Source organism: Chrysemys picta, chromosome 24, assembly GCF_011386835.1.
Source record: "Chrysemys picta bellii isolate R12L10 chromosome 24, ASM1138683v2, whole genome shotgun sequence".
NCBI classification, from domain to species: domain Eukaryota; kingdom Metazoa; phylum Chordata; order Testudines; family Emydidae; genus Chrysemys; species Chrysemys picta.
The window spans coordinates 17,509,802-17,533,177 of NC_088814.1; the positions used below are offsets into that span (position 1 = coordinate 17,509,802).

The 23,376-nt window shown below is 54.7% G+C and overlaps 1 protein-coding gene across 3 annotated transcripts in view; it reads right to left on the reverse strand.

Moving 5' to 3' along the window:
* SCN4A (sodium voltage-gated channel alpha subunit 4) overlaps positions 1-23,376 on the reverse strand; it is a 186,093-nt gene that overhangs the window by 5,215 nt on the left and 157,502 nt on the right. For 2 of the 3 annotated variants that reach the window (XM_065577964.1, XM_005283115.4), the window contains 9 exons: positions 20,516-20,645; positions 18,878-19,032; positions 15,789-15,962; positions 13,280-13,402; positions 11,752-12,030; positions 10,525-10,578; positions 8,511-8,648; positions 6,127-6,231; positions 2,009-2,279 (listed from right to left, as the gene is read on the reverse strand). In XM_065577964.1, coding sequence (XP_065434036.1) covers positions 2,009-2,279; positions 6,127-6,231; positions 8,511-8,648; positions 10,525-10,578; positions 11,752-12,030; positions 13,280-13,402; positions 15,789-15,962; positions 18,878-19,032; positions 20,516-20,645 — 1,429 coding nt within the window. The remainder of the gene's footprint in view (positions 1-2,008; positions 2,280-6,126; positions 6,232-8,510; positions 8,649-10,524; positions 10,579-11,751; positions 12,031-13,279; positions 13,403-15,788; positions 15,963-18,877; positions 19,033-20,515; positions 20,646-23,376) is intronic. The other variant, XR_010594824.1, reaches the window with a different exon arrangement.

The window sequence follows — 23,376 nt, forward strand, 5'->3', positions numbered from 1 at the left end:
AGCATTCTGGCTTCGAATCCCAGCTGTGCCACAGACGTCCTGTGTGATCTTGGCTTCATCTGCCTGTCTGTAATGGGGGGTATTGCCCTGCGCCCCAAGGATGTTCTGAGGATACCGTGGGAACAGGCAGCCCTTATTATTTTGAATGTATGAGTTTATCTAAAACAACCTTGTAGCGCACATGCAAAGATTAAAATGTAGCCAACTCGTCGCTAATGAGACGCCCTCCCAGAAACAACGAGCCCCCCTGAGCCCTTGCTGCACCCCAGTCCATGCTAGAGGGGTGTGCCACACAGTTCCTCCTGAAGGCTGAAAGAGGGGAGCAAGGGAGCCCTCTGCGAGGTGCCTGGGGTTGCAGACAGACCTTAGCCCCTTGGAGAAGGGGAGGTCTGCCCATGTAGGATCCCTTTATGCATGGAACCCAGGGAGTTGCTTGCGGTGAGAACATGGGGTAGGATTTGCAGGAAGCACTTTAGGGTGCGCGCTCAGGGAAGGTTTTAGTGAGCACACAGGAAGGAGTTTTTTAGGGGGAGCACCTGGGAAGCAGGACCTAGGGTTACCATATTCAAACATTTAAAAAAGAGGACACTCCACAGGGCCCCGTTCCCGCCCCCGGCCCTGCCCCCAGCCCCACCCCAACCCCACCCCTTCTCCGCCCCCATTCCAACCCCTTCCCCAAAGTCCCTGCCCCAACTCTGCCCCCTCCTCTGAGCACCCCGCATTTCCCCCTCCTCCCTCCCGCTCTGATCTTGGTTGGGGGTTGCTAAGTGCTTCCCTGCTCCCCACTTGCCCTGCAGCCTCTATGCCCTTGCCTGCCCTGCTCCTCCTCACCCTGCAGCCTCTGCACCCCCCCACCCCTGCAGCCTCTGTGCCCCCTGCTCCCCACTCGCCCTGCAGCCTCTGCACCCCCCCGCCCCTGCAGCCTCTGTGCACCCTGCTCCACACTCACCCTGCAGCCTCTGCACCCCCCCGCCCCTGCAGCCTCTGTGCCCCCTGCTCCCCACTCGCCCTGCAGCCTCTGCACCCCCCCGCCCTGCAGCCTCTACACACACCCCCGCCTGCCCTGCTCCCCCCACGTGGACTCAAACACTTCCACGCTGCTCTGTGGGGGAGGAGGAAGCGGGGGAGGGGGAGGGACTCTGGCTGCTAGAGGCCCTAGTGGCTGCGAGCGGCTTTCAATCAGGCCAGGCGTCCAATCAGCCGCGCCGCACTTTGCAGGAGGGGAAATCCCGGACATTTCTACTTCATTAGAAATCCCCCCCGGACGGCCATTTAAGGCTGAAAAAGCCGGACATGTCCGGGGAAAGCCGGACATGTCCAGGGAAACCCGGACGGATGGTAACCCTACAGGACCAGGTTAAGGCATAAGCATAGTGGGCCCCTGCACCTGGAGTCATGTGAATCTCAGCTTTAATATATATAAATAATCATGTTTCTAGCTCTCCTGGTTGTGAAGAAAGTCTTGAAAACATGCACTGAGCATGACAATGCAGCAACAGCTATCTGAGTCTGCAGACAGCCTGAGACAGTTGCTCTAAAAGGGTTGAAATGTCCCATGCATCCCTATGGGCTGTTAACTCTGAAACCTACTGCTTTGGGGGCCCTGCCACCCGCCCACCTCTTCTGGGGTGACTGATGTTGGTAGGGTCCCCCCACACTGAGTCCTCTATCTGGGGAGGGAGGCAGGGTGGAGATGTGTCCTCCCTCCTATGGGGTGGACTTCTGCCCATCTGAACAGTGCTCAGGGAGGCCCAGTCTGTCCAAAGAGGAATGGTGGTGGGTTTCTCGAAGTGGCTCATAGAGAGTGTCCACACCTACCACCACTCTAGCAGGCACAGGAACAGTGGCAGAGCTAGGGCTCCAAGGCAGGGCCATGGGTCTCCCAGGTAGGGGGTGCCACCAAACCCATATTTCCCATCTAGGCATTTCTTCTCTATCTTGATTGCTACAGAACCCACTTGGAGGCTTGCCTGAGTCAATGGAAATGCAGCTGGCGTCCGGTGCTTACCTCCGATGGAGAGGATGACCACCACAAAGTCGAAGATGTTCCAGCCAATGGTGAAGTAGTAATAGCGCAAGGCGAACATTTTGAGCAAGCACTCGCCCGTGAAGATGACGATGAAAATCATGTTGATGTTGTAGAGGACGTTGATTTTGGTTGGGCTTTGGTCGTCTGTTTCAACCATCATGGTCACCATGTTAAGACAAATCAGGACCATGATGATGATGTCAAAAGCTTGCTTTGTCACAAAGTCAAAAACCAGCCCCTGACATTTGTTCTTTAATACATGGAACGTGGGTGAAGATGGAGGCAGAAGGGCAAGCCAGGAGGTGGAATGGACAGACAGGGCACAGTGGAGAATGAAGACAAAAATGGAAAGAGAGAGAGAGAAACAGTGTTTAGAAGAGGACAGAGACCCATCTGTCTTATCCCTCGTGCAGTGTGATCATGCAATAATGTTGTGGGCCCAGAGCCTCCCATGGGAGTTAGGCACCTAAATATCTTTGAGGATCTGGGCCGTGCTGCCTGGAGTGCTGTGGGCCCCTCACCTGCTGCTTAGGTCAGTGGGTGTTGCAAGATGGAGCCTAGCTGGCACATGCCAACGTCTCATATGTTATGGTGTAATAATGACATGTCTCCCAAGCGCCAGGCTCAATGACTGGGCCTCCCCACGATGGATCATTATTGAACCCTAATTAATGCCAGTTGCTTATCATGGCAAAAATGGGAAAGGTCATCATTTGAGTTAAGGGGAGGGAATGTCTTTTATTGGACCAAGTTGTGTGGTGAAAGAGACAAGCTTTCAAGCTACACAGAGCTGTGACACTCTCAGGACCTTTCCCAGACCTGAAAAGGAGCTCTGTGTGGCTCCGAAAGCTTGTCTCTTTCACCAACACAAGTTGGTCCACTAAAAGACAATCCCACCCCTACCTTGTCTCTCTAATATCCTGGTACCGACATGGCTACAACAACACTGCAAACAGCATTTGAGTTGTACTTGTTCAAAAAATTCAAAGTCACAATCGTCTAATTATTAACCACCCCCATTTTCTATTCCAGGACTGTTAACAGCTGCCAGGAATAGGGAAAAGCTGGGGATTTTCAGAAGAGCTGCCACACTGGGTCAGACCAACGGTCCATCTAGCCCAGTATCCTGTCTCCAAGAGCAACCAGTAAAGAGCTTCAGGGGGAGTGCACAGAACAGGCCAATTCTGGAGTGATCCACTCCTTGTCTTCCCCTCCTGGCTTCTGCCAGTCAGAGGTTTAGGGAGACCCAGGGTATGGGGTTGCATCCCTGGCCATCTTGGCTAATAGCCATTGATGGACCTGTCCGCCATGAACTGATTAATTCTTGTTTGAAACCAGTTATACTTTTGGCCGTCACAACATCACCTGGCAATGAGCTCCACAGGTTAGTTGTACAATGTGGTGAAAAAGTCCTTCCTCTTGTTTGTATTAAACCTGCTGCTTATTAATTTTATCGGGTGACCCCTGGTGTTTGTATTGTGGGAAAAGGTAATTATCACGTCTCTCTTCCTTTTTGCTACACCAGTCCTCATTTTATAGACCTCTTTCATATCCCCTCTTAATCGTCTCTTTTCTAAGCTGAACAGCCCAAATCTTTTTAAACTCTCCTCGTATGGTAGCTAGGCCAGACCCTTGATTACCTTTGTTGCCCTTCTCTGAACTTTTTCCAGTTCCACTATCTCCTTTTTGAAATGGGGTGACCAGAACTGCACGCAGTATTCAAGGGCTGGATTTAGATAGTGGCATTGTGATATTTTTGTCTTGGTTTCTATTCCTTTCCTAATGGTTCCTAACATCCTGGTCACTTTTTTAACCGCTGCTGCGCACTGAGCAGATGTATTCAGAGAACTCTCCAGTGACTCCAAGATCTCTTTCTTGAGTGGTAACAGCTAATTTAGACCAGTGGTTCTCAACCAGGGGCCCGGGGCCCCCTGGGGGGCCGCAAGCAGGTTTCAGGGGGTCCACCAAGCAGGGCCAGTGTTAGACTCGCTGGGGCCCTGGGCAGAAAGCTGAAGCCCCACCGCCTGGGGCTGAAGCCAAAGCCTGAGCAACTTAGCTCCGCAGGGCCCCCTATGATCTGGGTCCTGGGCAATTGCCCTGCTTGCTACCCCCTAACACTGACCCTGGCTTTTATATGCAGAAAAACCAGCTGTTGTGGCCCAGGTGGGCTGTGGGTTCTTATAGCATGTTGGGGGGGCCTCAGAAAGAAAAAGCTTGAGAACCCCTGATGTACACCCCATCATTAGAAGCACTTGACTATCCTTGGCACCTTTGAAAATCTGAACCCGAATGCTTGGCAGAGCCAAATGTGTAGCAATTCCTGGGGAGGTAAAAGACCAGAGGTGAAATGCTGCTCCCAGGGAAATCAATGGGAGTTTTGCCTTTGGCTTCAATGTGGCCAGGATTTCACCCCAGGCCCATGCCTGAGCAAACCCTGAGCGTTGTCACAAAACTCACTGGCCATTATGAACATCAAGCTGTAACACTGACACATATCTGGGAGCGTGACAGGAGGCTCATGCAGAAAGGAAAATACATGCACTACGAGAAATGACAGTTCGAAGATGGAGCAGTGACAGAATTGTGTTTGCTAGAAGGAGAACTGCTGCGAGCTGTTTGGAAGTTTTAAGGAAAGGAAAACTTAAAGAAATCCAAACGAGCAAGTGATTTATAAAGCTGAAGTAGAAACTGCTAACAGGAAAAGGGGATTTGGGAGGTGGTGTCACAGGAATAACAATCTCTCAGAGTGCTTTACAAAGCACATCAGTATCAGTATCATTATCCCTATTTTACCAATGGGGAAACTGAGGCACAAGCAGGTGACGTGACTTGTCCAAGATCGCCCAGCAGGCCAGGGTCAGAATTGGGACGAGAACTGGGTCTCCTGAGCCCCGGTGACTGCTCTAGCCACTAGGCCACACTGCCTCTTCCCCTCACAGAGCTGATGGGCTCAGCCAGATTCAAAATTCAAAGAAAGTGGCATTTTTAAAACCGCTGCCACTCTCACCATTCCAACAACCAAGGGGCTGTGCTCGCAGTCCCAGCAGGGCCCTTCTGTCCTAGCAGCATTTGCAATGGCTGGGGACATGTAATGCGCTCAGCATGCGCTCTCCAGCATGTCCTGTCAGATGCCCACCCGTCCTGGCTTGGCCTCCAGAACAGCATGGGCTAAACTGGTTTTTTTCTGCTTTGCGGGTTTTGAGCCTTCTAGGGGGAAGCTGCCTGCTCCCCCACAAGTGCTCCCCTTGGCTGCTCAGAGGGGTCACCACATGCCTTCCCCTGTCTTCTGGGCTGGGGGAGCTGCCTCTCCACCATTAGCTATTGTCCTCCATTATCACTGCCCTGCCTCCTCCCCACACCTTTCTTCCTCCCTTTCGCTTAGGAACCACGGGCAGGGGGATGGAATCACCTGGGCTGGACGGTAACCAGAGCACGGGGTGAACACTCGGTTATGAAAAGGGCTATGGGACGACAGGTGGGCAGGATGTTGGGGCACGTCTCAGCCGAGAGACAGCAGCAGGAGGACTCTAGCACCATGGGGGACCACAGAGGAACCCCCCACCTAATTTCCTGGGAGGTTTCCTCTCCACAGGGCTGATTCTGGGAGATGCTAAGTGCCCCCCTGCGACGCGCTGAGAACACTCAGCTCCCAGCGAGGAAGTCAGTCCTTGGCGCTTCTCAGGGTCAGGCACTCGGCAAATACTCAGGGTACCTGGGCAAATACTCAGGGTCAGGTCCTGGTCCCTTGGGGGTAAGCCCTCAGTTAGAGGCAGTTCTCCTGAAGTCAGAGCAGGAGACCATAACAAAAAGAAACCAGTCTATGGTGCATTAAATAGTCCACTAGTACTGTATGGCTGAAGGGCTTGGTTTCCCAGGGCGCTCACCCTACACGCTGCCACTCTGAAACTCCATCCTGGCTGCTTGTTGCCAGATGTAAAAGCATAGGAGCTCTATGTGGAGCGGAAACAGTGATCCGAGGCGCATCACAAAACCTGATTCGCCCACTGGACACCTGGCCCCGGCTCATGCTTGTCGGCACCATTTCTGTTTCTAAACACCCCCCCTACTAGCCCGCAAACGCTTTTAACATGTCATACGTGGGGCCTGGGGATTGGCTTCTGGGGCTTCTTTGATCCAAGCTTTTTCATGGCGTTGTAGTATTTCTTCTGCTCCTCCGTCATGAAGATGTCCTTCCCTCCAAAGTATAAAAGGAATCACCATTATTAGACTTGGATACATTTTGGTTTTTAACAAGCATCTGCACCAGCTTCCAGTAACACTGGGAGGAATTTGCAGCTCCTGGCAAGTCTTGGGGCTTGGCTACACTACAAAATTAAGTTGACTTAAGTCGAAGTACAGCCACCGTAGTAATTATGTCCACACTACGCTCCTTCTGTCAGCGGTGCCTGTCCTCCTCAGGGGTGCTTCTACCGACTGAAGGGAGGCATTGTGGGGAAATGACAGCTGGAGTCTCCCTGCCCCAGTTGTCAGCCAGGCGCATGGCTCACAGTTGCCCCCGCCCTGGCGCTGACAGCCAACAGGCGATGTAAATAATGCAATCTCTACACGGACACTGCATCGCCCTGACTACATTGATCTAAGCACTACACCGCTCACAGGGTGGAGTTATTAGGGCGGGGTAGTGGGTGACTTATATCGCCGGGAGTACCGTTGTGGTGTAGACACTGACACAGTGAGGTCGACGTTAGCTGCCTTACGCCCACCTAGCTCTGTAGTGTAGACCAGGCCTTGCTCTGCTGGGGCAGCTTCTCCTCGAGCTCAGACTCCCTGTCCTCTGGCTTTTAGAGTCTTTTCTGCCCTGCTTTTCTTTACTCCACCCAGGAATGGAGCTTGCTTTAACTGCAGCCATGTTTTAGCCAGAGCTACCCACAGTGGCTCATGTCTCTTTCCTTGGAGGATCCCATCAGCTCAGCAAACACTGCTGGCTCCTGAATCCCAGCTGCCCTGGTGCTTCCCAGCCCGTCTGGAGTTCCCCGTAATCCTCTAAGTCTTTTCCTAATGGAAGCAGCTCAGTGTCATCACCCATCACCCGGCCCCTCCCTCCCCGCTCCGCGTTTCACTGGAGTGCAGGGGATCCATGGGTGCTATGGCTCTGTCCTCCTAGGGGCTCTGTGCCTCCACAACACCCCTGCCCAGGCCCAGGCCCCTGGCCCCCCAGCGACCCCAGCAGAGCACGGCGGGCCAGGCGTGGCAATGCTGATGCTTCTGGGGTCAAAATCGAATAGAAAAGAGACTCCCTCCCTGCACCTTCTTTGGTTTTTCTGAGTACTTTCCAGGCCCCCTTTACACACCGTAAATGAGAAAACCCCAGGCACAAAGCCCAGGATGTGACTTCTCAGGTTCCCATAGGGAGCTCATTTAGCAACCCCAGTGATCGGGAAGAGTGGGCGCCGGCACGGCAGGGAACTGCCCAGGGGATTCTCAGCTCATGCACTGCAGCTTCTCTGCTCCTAGGCTGGGTCTGCTCCTATGTCTGACCTCTCACTGTGACCCCACGCCCCCGGTCTGCGCCCTCGCCCAGGCAGGGCTGGCTTTAAGCCCATTCACCCAATTCCCCACGCCGAAAAGGGCCCGTGCCCACGCCTAAGGGGGCCCCGCTCCAGGGGTCTTCAGCGGCATTTCGGCGGCGGGGGGTCCGCTCCGGGGGTCTTCGGCGGCATTTCGGCGGCGGGGGGGGTACGCTCTGGGGGTCTTTGGCGGCATTTCGGCGGCGGGGGGTCCGCTCCGGGGGTCTTCAGCGGCATTTCGGAGGTGGGGGGGTCCGCTCTGGGGGTCTTCGGCGGCATTTCGGCACCGGGGGTCCTTCGGTGCTGCGGAAAACCCGGAGCGGATCCCCCGCCGCCGAAGTGCTGCCGAAGCCCCGGACTGCTGCCGAGTATTCCAATCGGGCCCCGCGGGTCATAAAGCTGGCCCTGCACCCAGGAGCTGCAATTCACCGCCCGCCACAGAACGATCTTTCCTGGCCTGCCTCCTGAAGCTCTGCGCTAGGAATGACTGCGGGGCAGTGCTCTGGGTTATGCAGGAGGCCAGACCAGGGGCGGCTCTAGCTTTTTTGCTGCCCCAAGCATGGTAGGCAGGCTGCCTTCGGTGGCATGCCTGTGGGAGGTCCGCCGGTCCCGCGGATTCGGCGGCATGCCTGCGGGAGGTCCGCCGGTCCCGTGGATTCGGCGGCATGCCTGCCAGAGGTCCCTGGTCCCGCGGATTCGGTGGCATGCCTGCGGGAGGTCCCCGGTCCCGCGGATTCGGTGGCATGCCTGCGGGAGGTCTGCCAGTACCGCGGATTCGGCGTACCCGCCACAGAATTGCCGCCGAATCCGCGGGACCAGTGGACCTCCTGCAGGCAAGCCACCGAAGGCTGCCTGACTGATGCCCCAGCCAGACTAGCTGATCCCAATGGCCCCGTCCGGATCTCCAGAGCTACGGAAATGCCAGGAGCCCAGGCGGGCCAGAAGATACTTATCTTTTTCTTTTGCTGGTTGAAGTTGTCGATAATGACGCCGATGAAGAGGTTGAGGGTGAAGAAGGCGCCGAAGATGATGAAGATGACGAAGTAGATGTACATGTAGAGGTTGGTCTCATACAGTGGCTGTTCTTCGATCTGAGTGAGGAGAAGGGGACGTGTGAGTGGCAGGGCACAGCCCACTCCCTCCCCCCCAGGCATGGGGTCACTGCTGCACTGCAGGAGACTGGGAATGCTGACAACCCAGCCTCCCCCTGCCCTGACACTGGGGCCCTGGCACAAAGAACAAAGAACGCACTGCTCCTCCTCTTCCCCCAAGGCCCTGCCCTCTGGCCAGGCTGGAAGCTGGAGCCAGCCTGTGGTAAATGCTGCCCAGGGAGCCTGGTCCACTCTGGGAGCCCCGGACCCTCCACCTGCCCTGGAGACGCTCTGAAAAGCTCCATGCCGCAGAACGTCAGTCTGCCCCCAGCTGCAGATGTCATGAGGGAAGGTCAAGAGCAGCTCCCGGGACAGCCTTGGCTATGGGAAAGAAGTGGGAGCACAGGGTGGGGGGACAAAGCTTCTGTCATAAACATACAGCTAAGAGTAGCATAAAATCCCTCCTTTACCTGTAAAGGGTTAAGAAACTCAAATAATCTGGTTGGCACCTGACCAAAAGGACCAATGAGGGGAGAAGATACTTTCAAATCTGTGGGGGAAGGTTTTTGTTTTGTCTCTCTGTGTGTCCTCTCCGGGTTAGTGAGAAACCAGGGCAGGGAAAATACATCTCTTAAAGCCATACCTGAACTAAGCATGTAAGATTACAAATTGTAAGTATAGAATATCAGGGTTAGAAGGGACCTCAGGAAGTCACCTAGTCCAACCCCCAGCTCAAAGCAGGTCTAATCCCCTGACAGATTTTTGCCCCAGATCCCTAAATGGTCCCCTCAAGGACTGAACGCATAACCCTGGGTTTAGCAGGCTAATGCACAAACCACTGAACTATCCCTCCCCTTAGGAAGGGAATGCATTATAGCCCCTCTCCTTAGGAAGGAAATGATCCCCCCGCCTTAGGAAGGAAATGCATTATATTATCTTTTGTTTTAGCTTGTGAATTTTTCCTAGGCTAAGAGGGAGGTTTATTTCTGTTTTTTTTGGTAACTTTAAAGTTTTGCCTAGAGGGGAATCCTCTGTGTTTTGAATCTGATTGCCCTGTAAAATTATCTTCCATCCTGATTTTACAGAAGTGCTTCTTTTTACTTTTTCTTTATAATAAAGTTCTGCTTTTAAGAACCTGATTGGTTTTTAGTGTCCTAAAAACCCAAGGGTTGGTCTGTGCCCACTTTGTTAACCTATTTGGTTGGTATATTATTCTCAAGCCTCCCCAGGAAAGGGGGTGAAAGGGTTTGGGGGATATATTGGGGAAACAGGACTTCCAAGTGGTTCTTTTCCTAAATCTTTGTCTAACTCACTTGGTGGTGGCAGCGATACCGTTCCAAGGACAAGGAAGAATTTATGCCTTGGGGAAGTTTTTAACCTAAACTGGTAGAGATAAGCTTAGGAGGTCTTTCATGCGGGTCCCCACATCTATACCCTAGAGTTCAGAGTGGGGAGGGAACCCTGACAGCTTCTGTCCCAGAAAAGAGGGGGAGATCTGACAGTTTGGGGTCAGCGTGGAGTACTTTTGGGGGGTCTGGTTTCTGGGGGGCGCTGGCAAGGCAAAGGGGGAGGGTGGCGCCTGCAGAATGTGTGATCAATGAAACATCAGGCCGTGTCCTGTTCCCATGGTTCACTGCTCAGCTATGGGACAGGGTGAGAGCTCCACCCCTCGACCTGCCCGAGCCCCCCAGCTGGGTGAGTGGGGCTTGGATCAGTCTGTCAGTGCCAGGGAGCAGAGCACAGAGAAAGTGCCCCTCAAAGCCCTAAGCCATGCTGAACCATGCAGGACAGGGCTCCTTGTCCCAGCGTGCCCTGTGAAGCCAAGCGTGTTGGCGAGAGAGCTGCAGTACACGCTCCTTGCTCTGTGTCACCTCACCTCGCGGGAGTCCACGGCCGCATACATGATGTCCATCCAGCCTTTGAAGGTGGCCTGCCGGGACAGCACAGAGCAGTGGAATCAGTCCCCAGGGGAGCTCAGCACGTTAGCTACTGAACGTCTGGCCCCTGGGCTGTGGAATAACCAGGCTTAAATTCCTGCCCTAACTCAGGCAGAGCAAGGATGTAAGCCTAGGGCTCCTGCATCCCTCAGAAGTGCGCTAACTACGGGGCGCTCATAGGGTCTAGCACAGCCTCTCCCGCTTGGACCAGAGATTCCAGCCGAGATGTGAGGAGCCTTCCCAATGAATGGGTCACTGAAACCGAGACATTTCCAGGGGAAGTTCCCCCTTCGACGAATCGCCATTTGGACAAAAAACCTCATGTTGAAAAATTCCCAAGCAGCCTGCCGTGGAACAACCAACCCCCCCCCCCACTCCATTCGGGGGGAGAAGCTACACTGCTCCCTGGAGATGGTGCTTTACGTCGGTCTGGGGAGCCCAGAAAATTGCAGTGTCACGCGATGGGGCAGGCTGGTGTCAACCACTGAGCTGGGCCAGGAGCTATCTCTAGCTCCAGCTTTGCTAACCAGAAGTCTAGCGGACTCCTTGGCTTCCCAGTTAGCTTCCAGGCCGCATTTGTACAACACACAGCTAACTGATCACTGCCTAGCTATTAACCTGTAGCACCTGATCCTGAGTCTCTGGCAATCGGGGGGGTTGGACCATTCACTCCACCAGGAGCTGGTGCGGGCTTGGTGGTTGTGACTGAACAAAAGAGGGTGCATGTCTCGTTTCCTGCATTAGATGGCATGACACCACTGCAGGGGAAGCTGAGCACCAGACTGGTGATCAGCTAGGGCTGCACTGGGTGCCAATCTGACCTGGAGGGGGTGACCTTGGGCAAGTCCCTTCCCCTTTCTGTGCCTCAGTTTCCCCCACCCCCTTCTGTAAAATGGGGCTAATCATTTGGTCGTATCTATTTTTCCTGTAAGCTCTTTGGGACAGGGACGGTCACTCACTCTGCACTAGCACAGCAGAGCCCTGATCTTGGTCAAGACTCTAGGTGCTACTGTCAGGTACATAATGATAAAATAAAGCCCAGCAGCCTGGTGCCTAGGGACTGCAGGGGAGCCTCTCACTCGGCGTCTGACAGCTGCTCTATCTGGGGAGCTGTGCCAGCCTGGGGTTCCCCCGGGCCAAGAGCTGCCGCGCGGTGGAGTCCTTACCACCTGCAGCAGGGACAGGTAGCCCAAGCCCACGTTGTCGAAGTTGACCTTGACGTTGACCCAGCGCGCCTGGTTGGTGTGGAGCAGCGCCAGGCAGTCGCTTTTGTTGTTCACCTCGCTGATGTCAAAGAGCTCGTCCGTAGTGGTGTTGATGCACCGGTAGTACTTCCCCGCAAACAGGTTCACCCCCATGATGCTGAATATCAGCCAGAAGATCAAGCAGACCAGCAGGACGTTCATAATGGAGGGGATGGCACCCAGCAGGGCGTTCACCACCACCTGCAATGGGAAGGGAGAGGGGGCTGGGTTGGCCTGGGGGAAACAGCTCAGGACCTGGTGAGTGGCAGTTCTGTGGCTGGGTGCTAGCTCTGCTGCTTGGATGGAATTACAGCTACCCCTCACCTGGGAGCAGATGTGTCTCCTCAAAGCCACCTGGACAGGTTACTGTGCCGCAGGTGCAATTACCTGGAGTTACTGTGTGAGGCACACCCCACCACGGCCAGATTTGAGCCTCCCCACTCCACATAGCCGAAGAGCACACGGGATGCGCCACCCGGGAGAGATGGGACCTCGTCTAGCTGGAACAGGATTGTCAGGGACTGTCTACACTGCAGTCAGAGGTGTGATTGCAGCATGTGTAGACATACCCACCCTGGCTCTGCTGTAGCTAGATCACTGAGTGCCAATAGCAGGAAAGCCATGGTAGCACGGGCGGTGGCACAGGTTAGTACCATGGCCTCCTGGGCCTGCCCCCTCCTCTTCCATTTCGAAGCTCTAGGCCGGCACTGCGGAGGAGAGAGGAGCGGGCAGCGGGCCAGGCACGGACCAGGTGTGGTGCAATCCAGGGCTGCACTTTGAGGGCATTAAAGTCCCTCGTTGGAGCAACTGGGCTTCAAAGAGTGAGGCCCAGAGGAGAACATCTACCCAGCAGGCTGCGTTACCTCCATGCACCACCAACGCCAGCTGGAGACCAAGCCTGAGTCTACTGAATACAATATGGGGGCCTGGCCTCTCTGTGCCCACCCTGTCCTTCCCTCAGCTCTGTGCAGGCAGCCACAAGCCAGGCAGGAAGTCCTGTCCCTTGCCCTCTGTGAGCACTCCCCATCGCTGGGTCTGTAAGGGAGTGAGTCTCAGGATAGTTGAGGATCTTGTTAAAGTCCCAGCTCCTGGAATCTGGTGATTTCATGAGAATTCTCGGCTTTCAGTAAAGAAGCAACGTGTCTAGCCCTTGTGATTGCAGAGAAAAGCTTCCACACGTGACCCCAAAAGACCAGCAAAGGAACTTGCCAAAGTTACTAGTTTTAGAATCTCATGATTTTAGGCCGATCTCCAATTTCCGAAGGCTGGGCTTTGGCAATGCGGGGCACCCATTTCCTCTGAAAAGCCCTTTCTAGAAGCACCAGGGCACAGCTGGCTCTGTGTCCAACACATTGGTTCCCTTGGCCCTCACACCGAGAAGTACCTAGCGGTTCTGGGTCTACCAGGTGCCAACGTCACACCTAGCCAGGAGACCTGGCGAAGGACCTACCCTCATGCCTTCGAATCTTGACAGAGCCCGCAGTGGTCGCAAAGCCCTCAGAGTCCTCAGTGATTTGATGGCACCCAGTTCGGAATAGCCCAGCCAGTTTGCTGTCAAGCTGATAATGGAAACCTTGGGAGAAACCCAGAGCCGTTAACAGCGGCACTGATAGACCCAAGGCAGCTCCAGAGGAGATGGCAACCTACATAGGCACTGATATCCTCTGTTCCCAGGGAAGTGCTCGACCCCTGCTCTGCCCCAGGCCCCGCCCCCACTCCACCCCTTCCCCCAAGTCCCCACCCCGCCTCTTCCCACCCCTGCTCTTCCCCAGGCCCCGCCCCCACTCCACTCCTCCCCCCAAGCTCCCACCCCACGTCTTCTGCCCCCTCCCCCACCTCTTCCTGCCCCTGCTCCTTCCCTACCCCCCAAGTGCCTTCTGCATGCCACTGAACAGCTGATCGTGGGGGGGTGAAGGTGCTGGCAGGGAGGGGGCGGAGCTGATTGGTGGGCCGCTGGCGGGGGGGAGGCGCTGGGGCGGGGAGGAGGCACTGATCCATGGGGCTGCCGGTGGGTGCTGAGCACCCACTACTTTTTTTCCATGGGTGTTCCAGCCCTGGAGTACCCATGGAGTCAGCACCTATGGCAACATGCCCTCTTCCCCTGCAGGGCCTGCGCCTCATTGCCCATCCCTGATGGACATTTCCCACCAGGAGGACTGGTGTTCAGAGACTCAGCCCACTGGTTACAGGGTGAGCCTGGGGTTCAAGGGACCCTGCTTCTTTGCACATGCCCTGGGTGACCGTGGGCCTAGGGTGACCAGATGTCCCGATTTTATAGGGACAGTCCCGATTTTTGGGTCTTTTTCTTATATAGCCTCCTATTACCCCCCACTCCCTGTCCCGATTTTTTACACTTGCTGTCTGGTCACCCTACGTGGGTGACCCTTGGGGGCGATCTACATAGCCTGGGCACCATAGGTGGTGCATGACTCTTGTGTTAGGGGAGGCTGGGTGCGAGCGCTGGAAGCTCCCAAGAAATGGGGGAGGCCACTGGCACCTGGACCATGGCCCCACCTCCTGCTCCGCCCTGAGGCCCCTCCCAGTCAGCCTTTTCCCCTGAGGCCCTGCCCCCACTCCGCCTCTTCCCGAGGCTCCCCCACCCGCCGCTTGCTCCTCTCCTCCGCGAAGGACCCCCTGCCTGCTGCTTGCTCCTCTCCTTTCCTGAGGTCCCCCCTCTCACCCACTGCTCGCTCTCTCCTCTCTGCCCCCACCCCAAAGACTGCCCCACCCGCTGCTCATGCCTCATCACCCCCTCCCCCAAGGCCCTGCCACTCGTGTCTCTCTGCCTCCTCCCCTAAGGAGGCGTAAGCGGTGGGCAGGGGGGCCTAGGGGGGCAGAGGCAGAGCAGGGGCAGGAAGAGGTGCAGCGCGGGCGAGGCCTCGGGGCAGAGTGCAGGCAGGGCCACGGTCCGGGCACCAATGGTGCCCCCACTTCTCAGGAGCTTCCAGCGGCAGCGCTTCACAGGCAGTGGGCCCACATCCGCCATTTCTTCCCTCTTATACCCACTGCCCATGCCAGGCAACGAGCATCTGAGCTGGGGCCGACAGACTCAGGCTTGCTCTGCCGTGCTAAAGAGCTCTGTGGATGCCGCGGGCCGGGCTCTGGCACCTTGGGAGGGCTTCACAGTCCAAGCCCTGGCCTGAGCTGCAGCTTCAGTGCCGGGGTTTGTGGGTAGAAGGGGGCCAGTGCTGGGTTTGGGGGAGAAAAGGGGTCAGTGCTGGGGAGGGGGAAAAGGGGGGCCAGTGCTGGAGATGCAAGGGGGGGGATCAGTTCTGGGTTTGGGTGGAGAAGGGGGGTCAGTGCTGGGTTTGGGGGAAAGGGGTTCAGTGCTGGGGTTTGGGGATGCAAGAGGGGTCAGTGCTGGGGTTGGGGGGAGAAGGGGGTCAGTGCTGGGGTTGGGGGTGCAAGGGGCAGTCAGTGCTGGGGTTTGGGGGGAGAAGAGGGGGTCAGTGCTGGGGTTTGGGGGTGCAAGGGGAGCAGTGTTGGGGTAAAAGGAGAAGTCAGTGTTGTGAGTGTCACTCTTAGGGTGGAAAGGCCTTTTCGAATGGAACGGTTTTCAGTGCTCCCTATAGCCTCCACTCTGCATTTGCCTGCTCTCTGGACGCCTGTCCCACAGCCAGGTCCCCAAACATGGATCTGGGCCATGTCAGAGCACTATGTGCTGGAACCACATTGTAAAACTGCACCATGGAATGCTGCTGGGAGCACCCCATCAAGCCCAGGCCCCCATCCCACTCAGTGTGGGAGCAGCCTGGGCTGCGGCCTCTTTTAGAGCCTGCATGGAGCAGAGATTCTGCATTCACAGACCCAAATGGCTCTTGACCCAGAGATTGCTACATTTCCCGTGCCCCAGAGCTGTCCCTTTGCCCTTTGCTGCAGAAACATCTGCTGATGGCTAACGTGAAGCTCCAAATCATGGAGATGCTCTTTCCTGCTCCATTGCTCGAGCAGCAACTTACATCCACAATGAGAAAATCGAGCCAGCACCAGGCGTTGGTGAAATACACCTTGAAACCATAGGCCACCCACTTGAGTAGCATCTCGAGGACAAACACGAAGGAGAAGACCTTGTCAGCGTACTCCAGGATTGTGCGGATCACCTTCCGCTGCTCAATGTAGATGTCTTCGAAAGCCTAGAAGAGACGCAGAGCTAGATGAGTCGGGCTTCCGGGAGATGGGCTCCAAGCAGAGGAATTCACGGCTACAGTGGGACAGGAGAGCAGCAGCCGGACTGAGGCCTTTCTCCTTTTGCTACATTTAAAGGGTTCTGGTGGTTTTAAAGGGCAAAAATTTCCAAAGCACTTCAGTGACTTAGGAGCCTAGAGCCCATTTTAAAAAGGGACAGACACTTAGTGCCGGATTTTGAAAGGTAGTTGGGCACCCAAAGGTGCCAATGAAATCAATGGGAGATAGGCGCAGAGGCAATTTGAAAATCCCACTGAGTGCCTATTTGCATCTTTAGGCACCTAAATACCTCTGAAATTCTGAGGCCTTGGAGCCTATGTCCATTGACAGTGGCACTCCTAAGTGCTTAAACCACTTCTGAAAATTGGACTCAGGCCCCTAAGTCACTTAGACACATATGAAAATGTTACCCCCAGAGTTGCAGGGAGGAAGGTCTCAGGAATGTAAACAAGGTCTGATTTTTGCAGCCCAGATGTATTCAGTCCAAATATTTAAAGGGGAACCAAAACCAAGCTGATCCATGACTTACTGTCTGACCAACTTCAAACCATCACTCAAGCACTAGGATAGCAAAGCAATAACCAGCTGCTAATGCTAATACAATAATCTTGTCTAATGAGTGTCCCCTGACAGCCAGGGCCACAGAGCTGATGAAAAGTGATAAAACCATCCCCGTAAAATCAAGCCACCATTACGAAAAAGTTCTCTGGCAATGTCGAAGAGTGGGTGGTATTTGCCAAGGGAGAATGGACTATACGCCCTGCAGCCCGGCCACCCGAGCAGACCCACAGTCATCTAAGACATGCGAGGGGGACGGATCTGCAAAAGCTGTGATTTGGCTCTGACACCCTCTTTCAAAGAGCAGGGCCCTGGCACAGTGGGGAGGAAGGGTGTTTCCCAGAGCATTGGGAGTCCCTAGGAATGGCCAATTTTGGGGCCATTCGAGGCTTTTATACTCTAGTTTGCAAATCTTTGGGAATTATAGAAATCCCTTCCAAACGGGAACAAATGAAATGAAGTTTCCCGGAGTGGGCGGGAGTTGTGAACAATCTCATTTATTCATCTAAATGAATCATTAATACTGAACATAAGAACATAAGAACGGCCACACTGGGTCAGACCAAAGGTCCATCTAGCCCAGTGTCCTGTCTTCCAACAGCGGCCAATGCCAGGTGCCCCAGAGGGAATGAACAGAACAGGGAATCATCAAGTGATCCATCCCCTGTCGCCCATTCCCAGCTTCTGGCAAACAGAGGCTAGGGACACTCTCCCTGCCCATCCTGGCTAATAGCCATTGATGGATCTATCCTCCATGAATTTATCTAGTTCTTTTTTGAACCCTGTTATAGTCTTGGCCTTCACAACATCCTCTGGCAAGGAGTTCCACAGGTTAACTGTGCATTGTGTGAAAAAATACTTCCTTTTGTTTGTTTTAAACCTGCTGCCTATTCATTTCATTTGGTGATCCCTAGTTCTTGTGTTATGAGAAGGAGTAAATAACACTTCCTTATTTACTTTCTCTACATCAGTCATGATTTTATATACTTCTATCATATCCTCCCTTAGTCGTCTCTTTTCCAAGATGAAAAGTCCCAGTTTTATTAATCTCTCCTCATACGGAAGCCGTTCCATACCACTAATCATTTTTGTTTCCCTTTTCTGAACCTTTTCCAATTCCAATATATCTTTTTTTGAGATGGGGCGACCACATCTGCACGCAGTATTCAAGGTGTGGACGTACCATGGATTTATATAGAGGCAACATGATATTTTCTGTCTTATTATCTATATCTTTCTTAATGATTCCCAACATTCTGTTCACTTTTTTGACTGATGTTTTGACTGATGCATTGAGTGGATGTTTTCAGAGAACTATCCACAATGACTCTAAGATCTCTCTCTTGAGTGGTAACAATTAATTTAGACCCCCATCATTTTACATGTATAGTTGGGGTTATGTTTTCCAACGCGCATTATTTTGCATTTATCAACATTGAATTTCATCTGCCATTTTGTTGCCCAGTCACCCAGTTTTGTGAGATCCTTTTGTAGCTCTTCGCAGTCTGCCTGGGACTTAACTATCTTGAATAATTTTGTATCATCTGCAAATTTTGCCACCTCACTGTTTACCCCTTTTTCCAGATCATTTATGAATATGTTGAATAGGACTGGTCCCAGAACAGATCCCTGGGGGACATCACTATTTACCTCTCTCCATTCTGAAAACTGACCTACTCTTTGTTCCCTACCTTTTAACCGGTTACCAATCTATGAGAGAACCTTCCCTCTTATCCTATGACAGCTTACTTTACATGAGAGCCTTTGGTGAGGGACCTTGTCAAAGACTTTCTGAAAATCTAAGTACTCTATGTCTACTAGATCCCCCTTGTCCACATGTTTGTTGACCCCCTCAAAGAATTCTAGGAGATTGGTGGGGCATGATTTCCCTTTACAAAAACCATGTTGACTCTTCCCCAACAGATCGTGTTCATCTGTGTGTCTGATAATTTTGTTCTTTACTATAGTTTCAACCAGTTTGCCCTGTACTGAGTTAGGTTTACTGGCCTGAAACCTACTGATGGCATTTTACTGTTCAACATTAAGTATTTTGCCACTGATCAAAGCAAAACATCCCCAGTTGTGGTGCTTAGCCCACAGCCCCAAACTGCCTCCCTCACCTGGCCAGGTGCCCAAAGCACTGAATGCTGATCCTTTAGCTTAATATCCAATTCACCTCCTTTTAGGGAGTATCTGGTGCTGCCACAAAGCCTGCATGCAGAGTGCCATTCCGGGGCCCCACATCCAGGGGGCTCGGTGCAGGGCACATGGGGGCTTCGGTGAGGGACTGAAACCTGTGACTCACCAGCGCTCCGCTACTGAGCAGGATCATGAAGATGATAAAGGTCTCGAACCAGTTGTGCTCGACGATCTTGAAACAGGCTTTCCGAAGGTTCCACCAGATCTTCCCCTTGTCGGTTGTGATGTCGACGTAGAGGAAAGGAAAGCGCCGCACGCAGGCTGGGAGGGGGGTGCAGAGAGGCACCTGTTAGCGCCTGAGCCACGGCATGGCACACGCAGACGCAGGGCCAGCACCCCCTCTGGGGAGCTGCAGGTGGCAGAGTCGTCTTCCGGTGCAGCGAGCCAGCCAGGTGCTGCTCTGCCAGGGCACACACCAGGGCAAGCTGGGCCTGGATGGGCAGAGCCGGTCCAGCCTGGAGACAGGTGAATTCGACTCATCTGCCAGGAACCTGCCCAGAGGGACGGACTAGGCCAGGGTGTAAAGCTGCTCACCTGTGTCAGGACGCTGTGGCATTGCCGCCTGCCCTCGCCTGGGGGAGCACCTCCTCTGGGGCATACGGTCCAAAACCATACACCCTATCAGCTCCCTGCTGCTCCCCTCCACCGGCCCCCCTGGCTGCTCCTCTGACCTCTCCCCTCCACCGGCCCCTGCCCTCCACCCCTCCCCTGCACCAGTCCCCTTGACCCCTTCCCTGCACTGGCCCCCCGCCCCTCCCCTCCCCTCCACCAGTCCCCGCCCCCCACCCCTCCCCTGCACCAGCCCCTCTGACCCATCCTCTACGTGCCCTCCACCCCACCCTAACACCAGTTCTTTCCTCACTCCACTCCCTCTCATGCCTCTCTTTTCTGCTCCTTAACACCAACCCCTCCTTTTCTTCCCTCTTTCTTTCTCTGTCCCCCACAACAGCCCCTCCCCCCGCTTCCCCTTTGCCTTTCCCCCTCCAGGCCTTGCCTTCCCCAACGTTTTTCTTTGACCTGGTCCATGTACAATTCCTGACCCACTGCAGGGCCACTGCCTCCCACCACCAACCCTGGCTAGCGCTGGCCATGCTGCACCCTCCACCCCTGGGAAAACTATCAATGGAGGGGGCTGGTGCCCTTTGGGCCAGGGGCCTGTCTCAGCCTGGGAAGCATTGTGCTTGTGAGTTGCCATGTGAGTTCTGGGGTGGGATCTGGTGTGGCACTGCATGAGTTTGGGGTGGGATTCCTGGAGGGGGGTGGGATCCCAGGGGGGTTGGGATCCCTGGAGGGCTGTGTGAATTTGGGATGGAATCCCATGGGTGTTGGAAACCAGAGGGGTTGGGATTCCATGGGGGCTTTGTGAGTTTGGGGTGTGATCCCAGGGGGGATGGGATGCATGGGGGCTCTGTGAGTTTGGGGTGGGATCTGACCATGTTAGACCTTTCTCTGCTACATTGAAGAGCCCATGATTAAATATTTGTTCCCTAGGTAGGTACTTATAGACAGTGATCAAGTCACCCCTTAACTGTCCCTTTGTTAATCTAACTAGATTGAGCTCCTGGGGTCTATCACCGCAGGGCTAGTTCTCTACTCTTGGCCCATTCTCTGTTGGTTTCAGGGCAGTTGTGCTGTGTTTTGCAGGCACAGCTGGTGCTCTGGGACCGTACCAGGACGGGGTAACCCTCCACCCTCCTGCTCCCCTGGTGTCTCTCTCTACAGGGTCACTGCGTGGCTCCCTTACCCTCGGTGAAGCACTCCTCAGGCCCCTGGCCATCGGCAGCCTCGTCTGCAGCCTCCTCCGCCTCCAGCTCTGGCGCCTTGTAATCCACAGTGCTGCACATGGATGACGTACTGCCGCCAGACAGCGGCTTCTGTGGAGAGCAGGGACAGAGACAGACTCAGCCCAGGGCTCCAGCAGGTACCAGGAACAGATTCACAAACAGGAGACACCCCGAATGCTGGGAGTGGCTAATGCACCAGCAACAAACAGCTTCACAAATTGGAGACCAAATGCTTTCAGGGAGTAATAGAGGCCTCATCTTGGGCAGGGACGGGGGTGGTTACAGCACAGGTCGGGCAGGGCTGGGTTAGTGCAATTCTGAGAGACGTAGTTAAAACCAACCTAAGCCCTGAGGTAGACACTGGGAGGTCCCTTGACCTTGCTACTGTCTCTCAAGGAGGCGGACTAACTACAGCGATGGCCAAACCCCTTCTGTCTCCGTAGCAAGTGGCTATGCTATAGTAGCGAAGCTGCCGCAGTGCCACGGTAGCACTTGTAGTCTAGACATGCCACAAGTCTATGCCCGAGCATGGCAGGTGGGCGGCGAGGAGCCCTGGTGGGGTGTGCCGTGGGGTCTTGCCTCCCCAAGGCAGGGCTCGGGGAGTGGTTCTGGGTGAGTGGGCTGCACTAGTGGCTCTCCACCTTTCCAGACTACTGCACCCCTTTCGGGAGTCTGAGCTGTATGGTGTACCCCCACGTTTCACCTCACTTCACATCTACTTGCTTACAAAATGAGACATCAAAATACAACGGTGTCGCAGCACACTAGTACTGAAATATTGCTGACTTTCTCCTTTTTACCAGGCAATTAGAAAATCCATTGGACTATAAACATTGCACCTACATGTCAGTGTATAGTACACAGAGCAGGATAAACACGTCAGTGTCTGTATGAAATTTGAGTTTGTCCTGACTTCGCTAGTGCTTTTCATGTAGCCTGTTGTAAAACTAGGCAAATATTTAGATGAGTTAATGTACCCTCTGGAAGACCTCTGCGTACTCCCAGGGGTAAACGTACCCCTGGCTGAGAACCACTGAGCTGGGCTACGCCCAGGGGGATCAGGGATAGGGTGACCAGACGTCCCGATTTTATCAGGACTGTCCCGATATTTCCTTCTTTGTCCTGGCGCTCACCCCCCCCACCCTGACTCCGCCCCCTCCTTCCCCCATTGGATCCCTCCATGGAGGGAGGAGGTTAGGAGAAGGGATGTGTGGAGGGGGGATGGAGGGAGGAGGGTCGGGCATCTACCAGGAGCGTGGGAGGGAAAGGGAAAGTTGCCGCGGCTGCCGGGGGCTAGCTGGGCATGGCCCGGGCTGCGTGCAGGCAGCAGCCGGGGCTGGCTCTGGCCCAGGTGGGCAGCACGGACGGGGGGCGTGGGCCGCCGGAGACACGAGGCGGAGAGGGGCTGCAGGGGTGAGACTTGTCCCAGGCGAGGCGGCTGGCGGACAGGGGCGAGGGGCCAGCCGGCGTCCCCATAACCCGTAAACTTCCCCGCCGCTGCCAGGGAGACCCGCGCCTCTCCTGCTCGGCTGCGCTCCAGCGGCTCGCCCCGCCGGGAAGGAGCTGCTGGAGAGCAGCCGAGCGGGAGAGGCGCGGGGCTCCCTGCCGGCGGTGGGACACACCGCATGTGCCCACGGCAGGCTGGGGGGTGGGAGGCTCTGCGGGGCCGGGAAAAGCCCTGGCTCCCACCCGTTGCCCAGCCTGGAGCCCCGGGGAGCCCCTTGGGAGACCGGCTGCCGCTGTGTCTCGGCTGTGCCAGCCCCGGCCCCCTGCACGCCCGCGCCGCATCCGGGGTCCCCGGCTCACATGCACCGCCGCTGCCCCGCGGCCAGCCCCGGGCTCGGGGGCTCCTGCAGCCACTTCCATGGGAGAGACAGCTTTGTCCCTGCCCGGTCCTGCTACAGGGCTCTGCCTCCTTGCACCCATCCAGCCTGTGCCCTGCCCGGGTCCCCGCTGGAGCCGTACGCCCTTGCCCACCCGGACTTCTTTGCTTCCCAGCGCTTCTTATTGGTCCCCCCCCCCGATGCCCTCTTTATCCCCAGCCCCCTCTGTATCGGGGCCACCTTTTGCCCTGGGGTGGGCAGGGCGTGCGGCCGGCGCGGCTGGGGCCTGCTAATGCCCCCCGCCCCTGAGAAACTACTTTTTTTTTGCTCCGCCGCCATTTTTTTTTGCTCCGCCCCCCCCATCCCCCGCGTCCCGATATTTCATCCCTGTGATCTGGTCACCCTAATCAGGGAGTGGGGGTGATTGAAACTTTTGGAAACAGGAGTTTGTTAGTCTAAAAATGGCAATTTTTAAAATGAATATTTTCACCAAAAATTGTCATCTTAAATAAAAAGTTCTTGGAGAATTTTCTCGGGATATTTTTATTCACTTTTGTTTTTAATCAACAACATGATGGAAGTGGATACTGATGTCTGCAAATGATTTTTTTTTATTTTTATGTTTTGGATAAAAATGGCAATAAACATTAGTTGCAAAAAATGTGGAAACCCACAAAACTGCTGGGAACTCTGCAAAACGAAAACCGCCATGAAATGCCCATGCTGTTGGCCATGTTCTTTTTCTGTGTATTGACCAACTCATTTAAAGACCCCCTCTGTTGCCCCCGCAGGCAGCTACAGGATCAGACTTTTTCAGTTTAAATCGAAGTGGCCACCCACTTCAGCTTCAGGTGAGATGTTACAAGTATCCGAAGAAGTGGGCAGTAGCCCACGAAAGCTTATGTTCAAATAAATTTGTTAGTCTCTAAGGTGCCACAAGTACTCCTGTTCTTTAAGTAAGAATCAGGAAGCCAGAAGCTGCAGAATCAAAGGAAGGA